General features: G+C 39.0%; 1 protein-coding gene across 1 annotated transcript; it reads left to right on the forward strand.

Annotated features, from left to right (window-relative positions):
- The first annotated feature begins 469 nt into the window (after positions 1-469).
- Positions 470-12,582, forward strand: LOC143770464 (phospholipase A2 inhibitor and Ly6/PLAUR domain-containing protein-like). Its single transcript, XM_077260104.1, has 5 exons — positions 470-611; positions 1,458-1,571; positions 4,521-4,667; positions 10,267-10,407; positions 12,261-12,582. The coding sequence occupies exons 1-5, from the start codon at positions 557-559 to the stop codon at positions 12,452-12,454; spliced, it is 651 nt and encodes a 216-aa protein (XP_077116219.1). The 5' UTR covers positions 470-556; the 3' UTR covers positions 12,455-12,582.
- Positions 12,583-14,830: the final 2,248 nt, after the last annotated feature.

Genomic DNA, 14,830 nt, shown 5'->3' on the forward strand with positions numbered 1-14,830 from the left:
GATTAGGAAATGTGGCCTGGTGTCGGCACCATAGTTTTATCCCAAAACATTTTGAGTGGGAAGTGTGGCCTCCTGCCTGTTTTGTCAACTTTGAAGGAAAGTGCTCGGGAATCCGAACATGAATCCGAATGATTCGTGCTGAATTTGAGATTGGTTTTTCAAACAACTTTGGTCACCTCTAGTGATAAGTTAAACTTGAAGTTCCAGTTCCTATTGAGCAAGTTTACATTTCCTCAAAATCTCCTCCTATGCCCTACCTCCAACAATAAAGTATAAATATGAATCTCACCTAATATTCCTATTTCATTTGAAACGACAAGACCTCAACAAAAATTTTGTTCGTGCTGAATTTGAGATTGGTTTTTCAAACAAGTTTGGTCACCTCTAGTGATAAGTTAAACTTGAAGTTCCAGTTCCTATTGAGCAAGTTTACATTTCCTCAAAATCTCCTCCTATGCCCTACCTCCAACAATAAAGTATAAATATGAATCTCACCTAATATTCCTATTTCATTTGAAACGACAAGACCTCAACAAAAATTTCTACTGCACAATAAATGATGAGCTCCCCAATTGGAATTTTAAGCCTCCTCTCAACTCTTTCAGCAACAAGTAAGTTTTTAGATTTCTCGTATGAATCCATAAATAATTTTAGTACTCTAATGATCTAAAAATATTCAATATTACAAAAGAAACAATAATAAAAAAACATCAAAAATAAAAATAATGTTATTATGCAAATCTAACAAAAATAAATAATTAAAACATTACAGGAAATAAATAAAAATAATGCAATAATAATTCCTAAATCTTTTAATCAAAAGCTATATTACTAATTACAAGAACAATGCTGAAAAGAAAATCAATAATATACTAGTAGTCTAAATATAATAAAAAAGACTATTATTAAAAATATAATATTACAGTTAATAAGTCAAAATAATTAAGTTTCTTTATATCTCTGATTATTATAACAATGTACAATATTGCTATTAGTAAATATGATAAAGGTAAATAATAATACTAATATCTAAAAAATCTAGTAATGTAAAATTAATAATACTATTATTGCAAATTACCTAAAATGTTTAAAATTAATATAATAATAATTTCTAAATATCATAGTGAAAAGCAATATTAATAATAGCAAAAATAATACTACAAAAATGAATGAAAAATAAAAGCACTTTTAATAATAGCAAGCCAATAAAATAATAATAATCTAAATATAATAAAGAAACCAATATTACCAGTAAAAAAGTATGTATTAAAGAAATAATTAGATGCAATAATAGTAAATATTATAACATTCAACAATATTACAAATAAATATCACAGATACAAAAAAAATAAAAAAAATTGCAATAACAATAAAATAATAGCAAATGTGTTTTCATTTTTTAAATTTCTTTAAATATGATCATTCAGGTGATTTCAATGTGCTGGTCATTTCTTTAGGCTATGCCCTCTCATGTACGCAGTGCGTGTCCACATCTGCATCATGCGCAGGCAGCATTGTGACTTGTCGTTCAGGCTATACTTGTGGATCCTCATACACGGAAACTGTTGTTGGTGAGTTATATGATTAAGCCAAATCTTTTGGAGTGTAACGTGGTGAGAGCAGTATTCAATTGCATTTAGATGAATAAAGCTGATCCTTGGAAAAATAAAAAGTTCCCAAAACTTCTGAAGTGCTTTGCCTTTCAAAGTTCCACCACTCATATCAATTTCCACTGGACATGTGGCGGCAGGCTCCGTGTAGCCTTACAAAGTACTATTTTCAAGACCAATCATTGTCCTTGCCATATTGCACTCTGCAGACAGCAAGTCATCATCACCCATCCTATGTATAGCTCATAACTTGGTAAGATGGAATCACCTAAAAGCTACATCTATCTATCTATCTATCTATCTATCTATCTATCTATCTATCTATCTATCTATCTATCTATCTATCTATCTATCTATCTACGGTATCTATTTATCTATCTATTATCTATTTATTATCTATCTATTATCTATTATCTATCTCTCTATTATCTATCTATCTATTATCCATTATCTATCTATCTATCTCACAATTATCTATCTATTATCTATCTATCTTAGATAACACCAGTGATTGTCTTACCGCTGTCTCTAACATCATGTCCTCCCTCTATCTGAAACTGAACCTGTCAAAAACTGAACTCCTCGTGTTCTCTCCCTCTACTAACCTACCTTTGCCTGACATTGCCATCTCCGTGTGCGGTTCCATCATTACTCCAAAGCAACATGCCCGCTGCCTTGGGGTCATCCTTGATTCCGAGCTTTCATTCACCCCCCACATCCGATCACTGGCTCGCTCTTCTTATCTGCATCTCAAAAACATTTCTAGAATTCGCCCTTTTCTTACTTTCGACTCTGCAAAAACTCTTACTGTTTCACTTATTCATTCTCATCTGGACTATTGTAACTCTCTACTAATCGGCCTCCCTCTTACCAAACTCTCCCCGCTCCAATCTGTCCTGAATGCTGCTGCCAGGATCATATTCCTCACCAACCATTACACCGATGCCTCTACCTTGTGCCAGTCATTACACTGGCTACCCATCCACTCCAGAATCCAGTACAAAACTACTACCCTCATCCACAAAGCACTCCATGGCTCAGCACCACCCTACATCTCCTCTCTGGTCTCAGTCTATCACCCTACCCGTGCCCTCCGCTCCTCTAATGACCTCAGGTTAGCATCCTCAATAATCAGAACCTCCCATTCCCGTCTCCAAGACTTTACACGTGCTGCGCCGATTCTTTGGAATGCACTACCCAGGTTAATATGATTAATCCCCAATCCTCACAGTTTTAAGCGTGCCCTAAAAACGCATTAGTTCAGACTAGCCTACCGCCTCAATGCATTAACCCAACTATCCCTGTGTGGCCTATTAAAAAATAAATAAATAAAAAAAAATTATAATAATAATCAGGTTCCTCGCATCATGTTCTCATACACTTTATGCAGTTAATAGCCCTCTGTGTCTGTACTGCTACATACTTAGGCTGTTAACTGGTTCATGCAGCTTTACATGAACACCCGAGCCTTACACTATGGCTGGTCCAAATAACTAAAGCAATTGTTACCATCCACCTCTCGTGTCTCCCCTTTTCCTCATAGTTTTTAAGCTTGCGAGCAGGGCCCTCATTCCTACTGGTATCTGTTTTGAACTGTGATTTCTGTTATGCTGTAATTTCTATTGTCTGTACAAGTCCCCTCTATAAGTTGTAAAGCGCTGCGGAATATGTTGGCGCTATATAAATAAAAATTATTATTATTATTATTATTATTATTATTATTATCTCTCTATTATCTATCAATCTATCTATCTATAATCTATCTATCTATCTATCTATCATCTATCTATAATATATTATCTATTATCTATCTATCTATCATCTATCTATAATCTATTATCTATTATCTATCTATCATCTATCTATTTATCTATCTGTCTATTATCTATCTATTATCTATCTATTATCTGTACATTATCTATCTATTATCTATTATCTATCTACTATCTATTTTTCTATTATCTATCTATTATCTATCTATTATCTATCTATTATCTATCTATTTTTCTATCTATCTATTATTTATATAATATATATATACCAAAACTTCCTTCTCTTCCCCAGTGGGGGTGGTCTTTGTTGTCCTTTCTCATTCTGGGGTCCTCTACCAGAGGCCTGGGAGAGTACCCTTTCCCATTGATTTCTCTGAGATGGGCTTCAGGAAAATGGAAACCAGAGGGGATGCATGTGCAGATTGAGACCTCGGGTGATGAAATCTCACCTCCCTAGATCTCAATTTGCGCAGGCACTGCCTCCAGCAGCCATTTACTCAAAGCCTATCACAGGGAAATCAATGGGAAAGGGGACTCCACTCACCGGCGCCTATGTCTTGCACCACCTGGACACTCCCTCCTTCCAACTCAGAGCCCAAAGCATTATCCTCCTGCCGCTGCTGGCCTCCTGAGGTAGCGACCCTGCCTCCTGTGACCCCACTTCACTGCCGCCACCCCTCCAGGTAAACTACCATTAAATTGGACTATAAGACGCACCACCATTTTATTTTTTTTTTAAATCCTATTTTCCACCCCAAAATTTGAGGTGTGTCTTAAGGTCTGGTTCGTCTTATAATCCGTAAAATACAGCATTAATAAATGAGTGTTTTGTCTATTATATAAACAGTACACCGCATTTCACTCTGGTGCATCTGATCAGTCTTGTATTAAACAGTCATTGTGTAATACTTAGTTTCCCCTGGGGGGGCTCTGCAGGGAAAGTAGACACTCACTACCAGGTTTCCCCATGAACAACAACTGATCTGCGCGGTCCACAACTTAAGGGTAGTTTGTGACCAACTTTTTAAGTAGAATTTTTTCTAGCAAGTAGGATTGTCCCATGCCAGAAAAAAAACCTCTCGATTGTACAAGTTGGAAAATCTTAGTATGTAAAAAAACATCTTTGGTTTATTTCTAGGTGCAACGACTGAAGTATCTTTCATCAGGTCTTGCGTCGCTCCAGCTGAATGCAGCTTCAATGGCAGCTTGAGCATACAGCAAGGATACATAAGGATGGGCATTTCCTGTTGCAACAGTGACAACTGTGATCCTACGATCCCTTCACGTAAGTCATCCACTTCTGCCTCCTTCAACATACGCCTGTAGTTTGAGAACCACAATTTAATTTCCTGACAGATACAGATGCTTTCAGTAATGTGACGTAGTATTTCTTGGGTGTGCACTGTAAACTACTATGCACCAGAATAGAAAACATTCCCAGAAAAAAGATGGCATTGATATATCTGCATTAAATTTGCATTATTGTTCAACGGGTGTTCTTCTAATGCTTACATAATACAGGATTTAATATGATATTTTGAATTTGCGCAATCCATGTTACATGAATACCATCTTTGATTTGTCCTTGTGGCCTTATGTTGCACTTTACCTTTATTAGTTGTGTCTGATCTGCGGAGAATCGACTTTGAATTGAAAATTCGTTAAATTCACAGGTCACTTGGCAAAAGATCTCATTTTATGCTTGTCTTATGTAGGGATGGGAGCTCAGAGCACGCAGCATGGGAATAGAAAAAGCCTAATCCAATTGTGATCTACTAATCTACTACTTCCATGCTGGTGTACCAGTTTTAAAAGATTAAAGTCATATATAAGGAAGTCCTGTAGGTGAATAGCCACTCAGCACAATATATAGGGAAGTACTATAGCTGTATAGTCACCGAATGTTATAGGGAAGTGATGTAATTGTATAGTGACTCAGTGTGATATACAGGGAAGCACTGTAGCTGGATAGTCACTCAGTGTGACAGCATGATATATAGACACTGGGAAGTGCTCTAGCTGTAAAGCTACTCAGTGTGATATATATACAGTATAGAGCAAAAGTTTGGACACACCTTCTCGCTTAAAGATTGTTCTGTATTTTCATGACTATGAAAATTGTAAATTCACACTGAAGGCATGAAAACTATGAATTAACACATGTGGAATTATATACTTAACAAAAAAGTGTGAAACAACTGAAATTATGTCTTATATTCTAGGTTCTTCAAAGTAGCCACCTTTTGCTTTGATGACTGCTTTGCACACTCTTGGCATTCTCTTGATGAGCTTCAAGAGGTAGTACCTGGGAATGGTTTTCACTCCACAGGTGTGCCCTATTAGGTTTAATAAGTGGGATTTCTTGCCTTATAAATGGGGTTGGGACCATCAGTTGTGTTGTGCAGAAGTCTGGTGGATACACAGATGATAGTCCTACTGAATAGGTTGTTAGAATTTGTATTATGGCAAGAAAAAAGAGTGGCCATCATTACTTTAAGAAATGAAGGTCAGTCAGTCCGAAAAAAATTGGGAAAACTTTGAAAGTGTCCCCAAGTGCGGTTGCAAAAACCATCAAGAGCTACAAAGAAACTGGCTCACATGAGGACCGCCCCAGGAAAGGAAGACCAAGTGTCACCTCTGCTTCTGAGGATAAGTTTACCGAGTCACCAGCCTCAGAAATCGCAGGTTAACAGCAGATCAGATTAGAGACCAGGTCAATGCCACACAGAGTTCTAGCAGCAGACACATCTCTACAACAACTATTAAGAGGAGACTTTGTGCAGCAGGCCTTCATGGTAAAATAGCTGCTAGGAAACCACTGCTAAGGACAGGCAACAAGTAGAAGACACTTGTTTGGGCTAAAGAACACAAGGAATGGACAATAGACCAGAGGAAATCTGTGCTTTGGTCTGATGAGTCCAAATTTGAGATCTTTGGTTCCAACCACCGTGTCTTTGTGCGACGCAGAAAAGGTGAATGGATGGACTCTACATGCCTGGTTCCCACAGTGAAGCATGGAGGAGGAGGTGTGATGGTGTGGGGGTGCTTTGCTGGTGACACTGTTGGGGATTTATTCAAAATTGAAGGCATACTGAACCAGCATGGCTATCACAGCATCTTACAGCGGCATGTTATTCCATTCGGTTTGCGTTTAGTTGGACCATCATTTATTTTTCAACAGGACAATGTCCCCAAACACACCTTGAGGTTGTGTAAGGACTATTTGACCAAGAAGGAGAGTGATGGGGTGCTACGCCAGATGACCAGGACTCCACAGTCACCAGGCCTAAACCCAATCGAGATGGTTTGGGGTGAGCTGGACCGCAGAGTGAAGGCAAAAGGGCCAACAAGTGCTAAGCAGCTCTGGGAACTCCTTCAAGATTGTTGGAAGACAGTTCCCAGTGACTACCTCTTGAAGCTCATCAAGAGAATGCCAAGAGTGTGCAAAGCAGTCATCAAAGCAAAAAGGTGGCTACTTTGAAGAACCTAGAATATAAGACATATTTTCAGTTGTTTCACACTTTTTTATTAAGTATACAATTCCACATGTGTTAATTCATAGTTTTGATGCCTTCAGTGTGAATGTACAATTTTCATAGTCATGAAAATACAGAAAAATCTTTAAATGAGAAGGTGTGTCCAAACTTTTGCTCTGTGCTGTATAAATATATATATATATATATATATATATATATATATATATATATATATATATACAGTATATATATATAGGGAAGTGCTGTAGCTGTATAGTCACACAGTGTGATATATAAGGAAGTAGTGTAGAGTAATGTAACTGTCTAGTCACTATGTGTGATGTATAGGGAGGTACTGTATCTGTATAGTCACTGTGTGTGATATATATGAAAGTATTGTAGCTGTATAGCCACTATGTGTAATATATATAGGGAAGTGCCAATGCTGTATAGTCACTTAGTGTCACTGAGAATTGATTGATATATTGATATGTGATGTACTGGTGAATCTGGTGCATTTTTTATTCAGTAAAGCTGTATTTTTTATTTGCTATTTTGTTATAGTAAGAAAATATACCACCAGAGCAGTGGTGTATGTACCAAAAAACGTCTCTATTAAAAATATGACTTGACAAACAATACAAAAGCTATTGTACAGCTGCCTCAACATCAAAGTATATGTAGCAACTTTAAAAAAAGTAAAAAAAGTAATTGCATGTGCAATTATTTGCACAAATAGTAAACCAATAAAAAAAGCAATTATGGTGGTAACAAATATATTATATATACCGTATATACTCGAGTATAAGCCGAGATTTTCAGCCCAAATTTTTGGGCTGAAAGTGCCCCCTCGGCTTATACTCGAGTCACGGTCTGTGGCAGGGTCGGCGGGTGAGGGGGAGAGGGCGCTGAGGCATACTTACCTAGTCCCGGCGATCCTGTCACTCCCCCTGCCCGTCCCACGGTCTCCGGGTGCAGCAGCCTCTTCCCCTGAGCGGTCACGTGGGACCGCTCATTAGAGAAATGAATAGGCTGCTCCACCTCCCATAGGGGCGGAGCCGCCTATTCATTTCTCTAATGAAGCGGTGCCGGTGACCGCTGACAGAGGAAGAGGCTGCGGCACCGAACACAGGCAGGGGGAAGGAGCGGGACGCCGGGAGCAGGTAAGTATGTCATATTCACCTGTCCTGGTTCCACACGCCGGGCGCTGTCTCCATCTTCCCGGCGTCTCTCTCTCCTCACTGACTGCAGGCAGAGGGCGCGATGACGCATATAGTGTGCGCGCCGCCCTCTGCCTGATCAGTCAGTGCAGGGAGACGCCGGGAAGATGGCGCCGAGAAGCTGCAAGCAAGACAGGTGAGTATGTGTTTTATTATTTTTATTGCAGCAGCAGCAGCACAGCTATGGGGCAATAATGGACGGTGCAGAGCACTATATGGCAGAGCTATGGGGCAATGGTGCAGAGCACTGTATGGCACAGCTATGGGGCAGTAATGGTGCAGAGCACTATATGGCACAGCTATGGGGCAGTAATGGTGCAGAGCACTGTATGGCACAGCTATGGGGCAATAATGGTGCAGAGCACTATATGGCACAGCTATGGGGCAATAATGGTGCAGAGCACTATATGGCACAGCTATGGGGCCATAATGAACAGTATGGAGCATCTATTTTTATTTTTGAAATTCACCGGTAGCTGTTGCATTTTCCACCCTAGGCTTATACTGGAGTCAATAAGTTTTCCCAGTTTTTTGTGGCAAAATTAGGGGGGTCGGCTTATACTCGGGTCGGCTTATACTCGAGTATATACGGTATATACACTCACTGGCCACTTTATTAGGTACACCTGTCCAACTTCTTGTTAACACTTAATTTCTAATCAGCCAATCACATGGCGGCAACTCAGTGCATTTAGGCATGTAGACATGGTCAAGACAATCTCCTGCAGTTCAAACCGAGCATCAGTATGGGGAAGAAAGGTGATTTGAGTGCCTTTTGAACGTGGCATGGTTGTTGGTGCCAGAAGGGCTGGTCTGAGTATTTCAGAAACTGCTGATCTACTGGGATTTTCACGCACAACCATCTCTAGGGTTTACAGAGAATGGCCCGAAAAAGAAAAAAAATCCAGTGAGCGGCAGTTCTGTGGGCGGAAATGCCTTGTTGATGCCAGAGGTCAGAGGAGAATGGGCAGACTGGTTCGAGCTGATAGAAAGGCAACAGTGACTCAAATCGCCACCCGTTACAACCAAGGTAGGCCTAAGACCATCTCTGAACGCACAGTGCGTCGAACTTTGAGGCAGATGGGCTACAGCAGCAGAAGACCACACCGGGTACCACTCCTTTCAGCTAAGAACAGGAAACTGAGGCTACCATTTGTACAAGCTCATCGAAATTGGACAGTAGAAGATTGGAAAAACGTTGCTTGGTCTGATGAGTCTCGATTTCTGCTGCGACATTCGGATGGTAGGGTCAGAATTTGGCGTAAACAACATGAAAGCATGGATCCATCCTGCCTTGTATGGAGCATCTTTGGGATGTGCAGCCGACAAATCTGCGGCAACTGTGTGATGCCATCATGTCAATATGGACCAAAATCTCTGAGGAATGCTTCCAGCACCTTGTTGAATCTATGCCACGAAGAATTGAGGCAGTTCTGAAGGCAAAAGGGGTCCAACCCGTTACTAGCATGGTGTACCTAATAAAGTGTCCGGTGAGTGTATATATATATATATATATATATATATATATATATATATATATATATATAAATAAATATATATATATTTATATAAAGAGCCCATTTAAAATGCAAAAAATAGTGGTAGAATTGTTGTTTTTGTATGCCCCAACAGAAAAAACATAAAAAAAATGTTATGAATAGAAATGTGTAAATTGATTCGATATGAGTCAAATTTGTGTCGACTTTTTAGGGATTTGCTGAAATTTGTGATTTCTAACAATTTGCCATTTGCTTCAATTGAAATGCAGGAAGTTGGGCTCCAAAATTATGCAAATCACATGGTATGAAGCAGCCAATCAAGACATACTTCATAGCCTGTTTAAAAGCAGAGGCAGGGAATGCAGCAGTTGTTCTGTGATGAATCTGGATAGTAAGAGAAACTCACAGCTCACCGATCAGCAATAGAAATAGGGAGGGAAACACTAAAGAAATCGTATCGGTACTGTGTGGTAGCACAGCAATGAAGAAGATTGGTGTGTGAGGAGGATAGGATAGCATCATTCACCTCTTCAAGGACAGTTAGAGGCTTAGGAGTGCTTTTGATTTGCTAAGAAATTTTAATGAAGCTGTCCTTGAAAGACTTGGGTTAAAAGATACCATTATGGTGTAAAACTTATGGAGTCATGTCATTGTTTTACTTATTTTTTTGTTCTCCTGTTTGACTTTAGTACCATCACGAAGCTCTGTCCTTAATGGGCAGGTCTGCCGGACCTGCATATCTGCTGACTCCACCTGGTGTTACACTTCAGATACTTTACAATGCACTGGGGATGAGAATATGTGTCTTTTAGAAACAACAAAAATATCAGGTACCAAAAAATAATTCCTTTTTTTAACATCACTCCTCAAGAGGCAAATCATTTGCTTAGAATTTCTTTCTAACACTGATCTACAAAAAGAAAACACTTTTGTGCTCAGTAAATTGTTCTCCGATATGCCCATTAGGAGTGCATTTATGAAGGACGAAAAATGAATAGGAAATACATATAACCCATATCATAGAACTGACTTTCACTGAAAGTGTGCAATAATAGGGACAACAGAAAGAAAAATTCCATTTTGTCCCTTTGGGATCTAAGAGCTTTTCATACCTTTAATTTGGGTAAGGCTAAATTCACACATTCGTGTATTACCATCAGATGGACATGGACCAGTTTTTTCTCAGGTGTCATCCTGTCATCCTAGATGCTTTCTATTTGCTTCTTAGTTTCTTTTTCAGCCCATTTTTTTAATCGAAGCAGGTTGTCTGACCTTTTTTATCCATTGACTCTTAGCAATATATCAGTTAAAAATGGATAAAACGCAGATGGATCATTGGAGTACCAAGTCTATTTTACTAGTTTCAACCTGGTCTCACAGATTCCTGTAGAAGGAAGATAAGTCGGCACCCCGTGAAGCAAGTAGTGGTGCTAGTGGAAAGTCAAAGTAGAGTAAAGGAAGCCCGGTATAGGCACTCACTTGTTGGATAATTGCTTTTTATTTCAATGCACAAATCCAATTACCGTAGACATTTTACAGCCCATCCCAGGCTTTTTGTAATTATTGAAAAAAATATTGAAAAAAACCTGGGATGGGTTGAAAAGTCTAATTGGATTTGTACATTGAAATAAAAAAAGCAGTTGTCCAACAAGTGAGTGCCGATACCAGGCTTCCGTTGCTTCACAGATCCCTGTAGATGTTACCGTAATCTAGTCTGAGCCACAATTGGATGAGAATAGGTCATGGTATGAGTCTCATGGACCAAAGGCACTTTGGTAGATGAGCAAATAAATTGGATTTGAACTTTACCATCTTTGATTAGATTGCACATGGAGAGCACACCAACTCATGTTATTCAATATTATTCATTCATTCATTTTTCTTGGTATGGTTATCCGAAAGAAAGAAATTGCAGAATGTTCCGTTTTCTTACAAATCTCAGATGAGACATATTCTCGCATATTCTAGTCTATGGGTGTGTAAAAAAGTCAGAATCCATACAGAATATGAAATTTTTACAAATATTTTTCCAATATTATTTAGGAAATTGTTTTTTATTACATACTTTTTGTTCTGATCATCAGCATTTCTGACCTTGAAAGCTTGTGGACCACATCCAGCATTTGACCCACTTACATTAGTGACACCCAGAGCTCCCAATACCGGTATAATGATAGCCAAAGCTTTTCCATTGAAATCAGACCAGGGCAGTATGCCAAGCTCCAGGATTTCCTATCTTACCCCCATTCAGATCTTCTCTTTTGTTCACGACTACACACAAAAGTCACCATCTAGAGATCTGATCATAACAACTGTTTGCTACACCTGATGCTAATGCACATAGCCGGGTGATAACCACAAGCCACATGTGGTTCTCGAGCTACAGGTTGAAGACCCCTGCTGTAGATGTAAGAAAACGGATGTCACATGGATGTAAAAACTGAAACGTGGATGGCACATAGATAAAAATAGAATGAAAATCATCCAAGTTTAATTCTGATTTTCATTTTTCATATGCTCAGCTGCCCCTTGCCTAAATCTGATGTTTGTAAGGTTTAGGACACAGGCACACGTTCAGTATTTGGTCAGCATTTTACATCAGTAGTTTACAAACCTGTTTTTTACTTTAACAATCTTCTTACTCAATGCATAATTGCAATTCTAATCATTTACATCTTTGCAGGATCACAGTCGTCTTCTGTAGCCATTCGAGGTTGCTCAACAAAATCCATCTGTGACCTTGGTAGCCAGTCGCAAACTGTTGGAGATATTTCAGTGGAAGTGAAATTTATCTGCACCAGTGGTGGCAGAAGTGTCCATAAGTTGGTCCTGACTCCGGTCATCTCGTGTCTTCTTCTCCTAAAATTGTTCTACTAAATATTTTAGACTTTTTATATATCCTTTCAAAAAATGCCAAATGTTTGCAGAATGAAATATTTTACATTATTCCTTCAATTGCCAAATTTTTGATTTTTTTTTTAAATAAATTTGGCTTTATCCAAGAATCTGTTGATCATCCTTCACTTGTAATGTTACTTTTACTTTTCAAACTGTTAATCCTGCCTCACTTTCATTAAAAGAAAAATTCTCACCCACTGTATTCATATAAGATTTAGCTTCATCTCGGTTTTGGTCCATGGCGACTTGATGGATGAACACTTTGCAAGACATTCAATCTTATGGAAGCCAAGATAGGTCCACCAGGATCTTCTCCACCATTATCTTGATAGTATCAAGCCATCGAATTGCTGATCTTCTTCTTCGACATGTTCTTTCTATTCTTCCAACCATAATGTCCTTCTCCAGTGATTGCTTTCTTCGTATGATTGGTCCAAAGTAGTCAAGTCATAGCTTGGTGATCCTTGCTTCGAGTGACGTTTCTGGCTTGGTTTGCTCCAAAATTGATGTTTGTTCTTCTGGCCATCTATGGTATTGATAGCATCCTTCTCCAACACCACATTTCAAAAGCCTCTATACTTCTCTTGTCTAGTTTCTTTAACTTTCAGGTTTTGCATCAAGTATGTTACCAAAGAAAATAACAAGCTATATACAAGACATGACTTCATAGTCAGTGAAATGTTCTTCGATTTGATGACCTTGCACAAGGCATAAGTGTAAAATACATAAAACTGTTTTCAGGGCTCAAAATAAATTTTGTTATGTTATGTGACTTCATATTTCAAAATCCTGATAGCGTGTAATAAGCTCACTGTCGGGAATCAACTGTATCTTCAGCAGGAATCAACTGTATCTTTAGCATGAGTGGGAAGTCACGTGATCACAAGTATATAAAGCAATGAAAAAAGCTAATGAGAATCTAGTTGGCACCTGACTGTAAGAGATTTTATTTGCATAATTGAATTGAATCTGCTGGGGATGGATTAAAAAATAATATACGTTCTACTCACTTCTCCTCAGTCGTCACAAAACTTGTCCGGTCCTGTCCATTTCTGACCGGATGCTCGTCTGGGTCTCCTGATGTAGGCCAACTCTGACTATGCCCACAAGGTTACATGTGGCCTGATACCTGTTAATGATATGTTCCATGCCTCACACAGTGGCATGTAATGCTACACAAGTAGCCACATGGGGCTTAGTCAGCAGTGTCACCTGTCATGATACCTGAAGGGAGAAGAATAAGGAAGTTGAAGACTAAGTGGGGAGCAGTGTTGGTGGGACAAGTAAAGGGAAGAATGAGAAAAGTTGAGCATGAAAGTTTAGTGTTTAATAACTATTTCCCAACGTTCAGAATACAAGAAAATGGCCACTGACTTGCCAGAGTTTTGGATGAATTTGCACTAATGAAATCTCTCAAAATTCAGATTCTGCAAAGTCCAAATTTTGAGGTAAATCATAGCAAATTTGATTTGTTTAGAATCATTTCACTTATCACCATTTGTTAGGATTAATGATTAAACCACAGAGTGAGAGAAAAGAAGATTTAGTAGAAAGTGGAGTAACGTAGCTACAAAGAAGAGATTCTGATTCATGTACAAGGAACATGGAATTTTTTCACACTTTCCAGTGCATCACATGATAAAATTAATCATGCCTTTCAAAAGTACAATTTGTCTTGCAAATAGAAAGCCCTCATATAGCTATGCGGAGGGAAGGATACATTTTTTTTTAGCTCTTGGAATAAGGGAAGGAAAAAAACAGAAATTGGCTGTGTTGCGAAGTGGTTAAAGATACAAAACATCTAGATTAGATCCCTTGTACAGTAGACATTGAACTATGGAAAAAGAACAGTTTCTCACTAATTGGTTCTTCAATATGTCCATCGGAAGATCTGTAATATTATCCATTGTCAGTTCATAAATAAATAGGAATAACTAGGAAACATTGACTTTTTAACCCTTTTTATGCAACCGATTGACATGGAGGGATACAATAAGAGGGACAATTGACTGCAAATATTTCTATTTTGCCACTTTAACCCCTTTCTGCCATTAGACGTACTATTCCGTCCATGTGGGGTGGGCCCTACTTCCCAAGGACGGAATAATTCGTCCAGCGCGATCAGCCGAACTCACGGGGGGAGCTCGGCCGATCGCGCCCGGGTGTCAGCTGACTATCGCAGCTGACATCCAGCACTATGTGCCAGGAGCGGTCACGGACCGCCCCCGGTGCATTAACCCCCAGCACACTGCGATCAAACATGATCGCAGTGTTCCGGCGGTACAGGGAAGCATCGCGCAGGGAGGGGGCACCCTGCGGGCTTCCCTGAGACGATCGGTACAAGGCGATGTGCTC

This window comes from Ranitomeya variabilis, chromosome 4 (genome assembly GCF_051348905.1).
Source record: "Ranitomeya variabilis isolate aRanVar5 chromosome 4, aRanVar5.hap1, whole genome shotgun sequence".
NCBI classification, from domain to species: Eukaryota; Metazoa; Chordata; class Amphibia; order Anura; family Dendrobatidae; genus Ranitomeya; species Ranitomeya variabilis.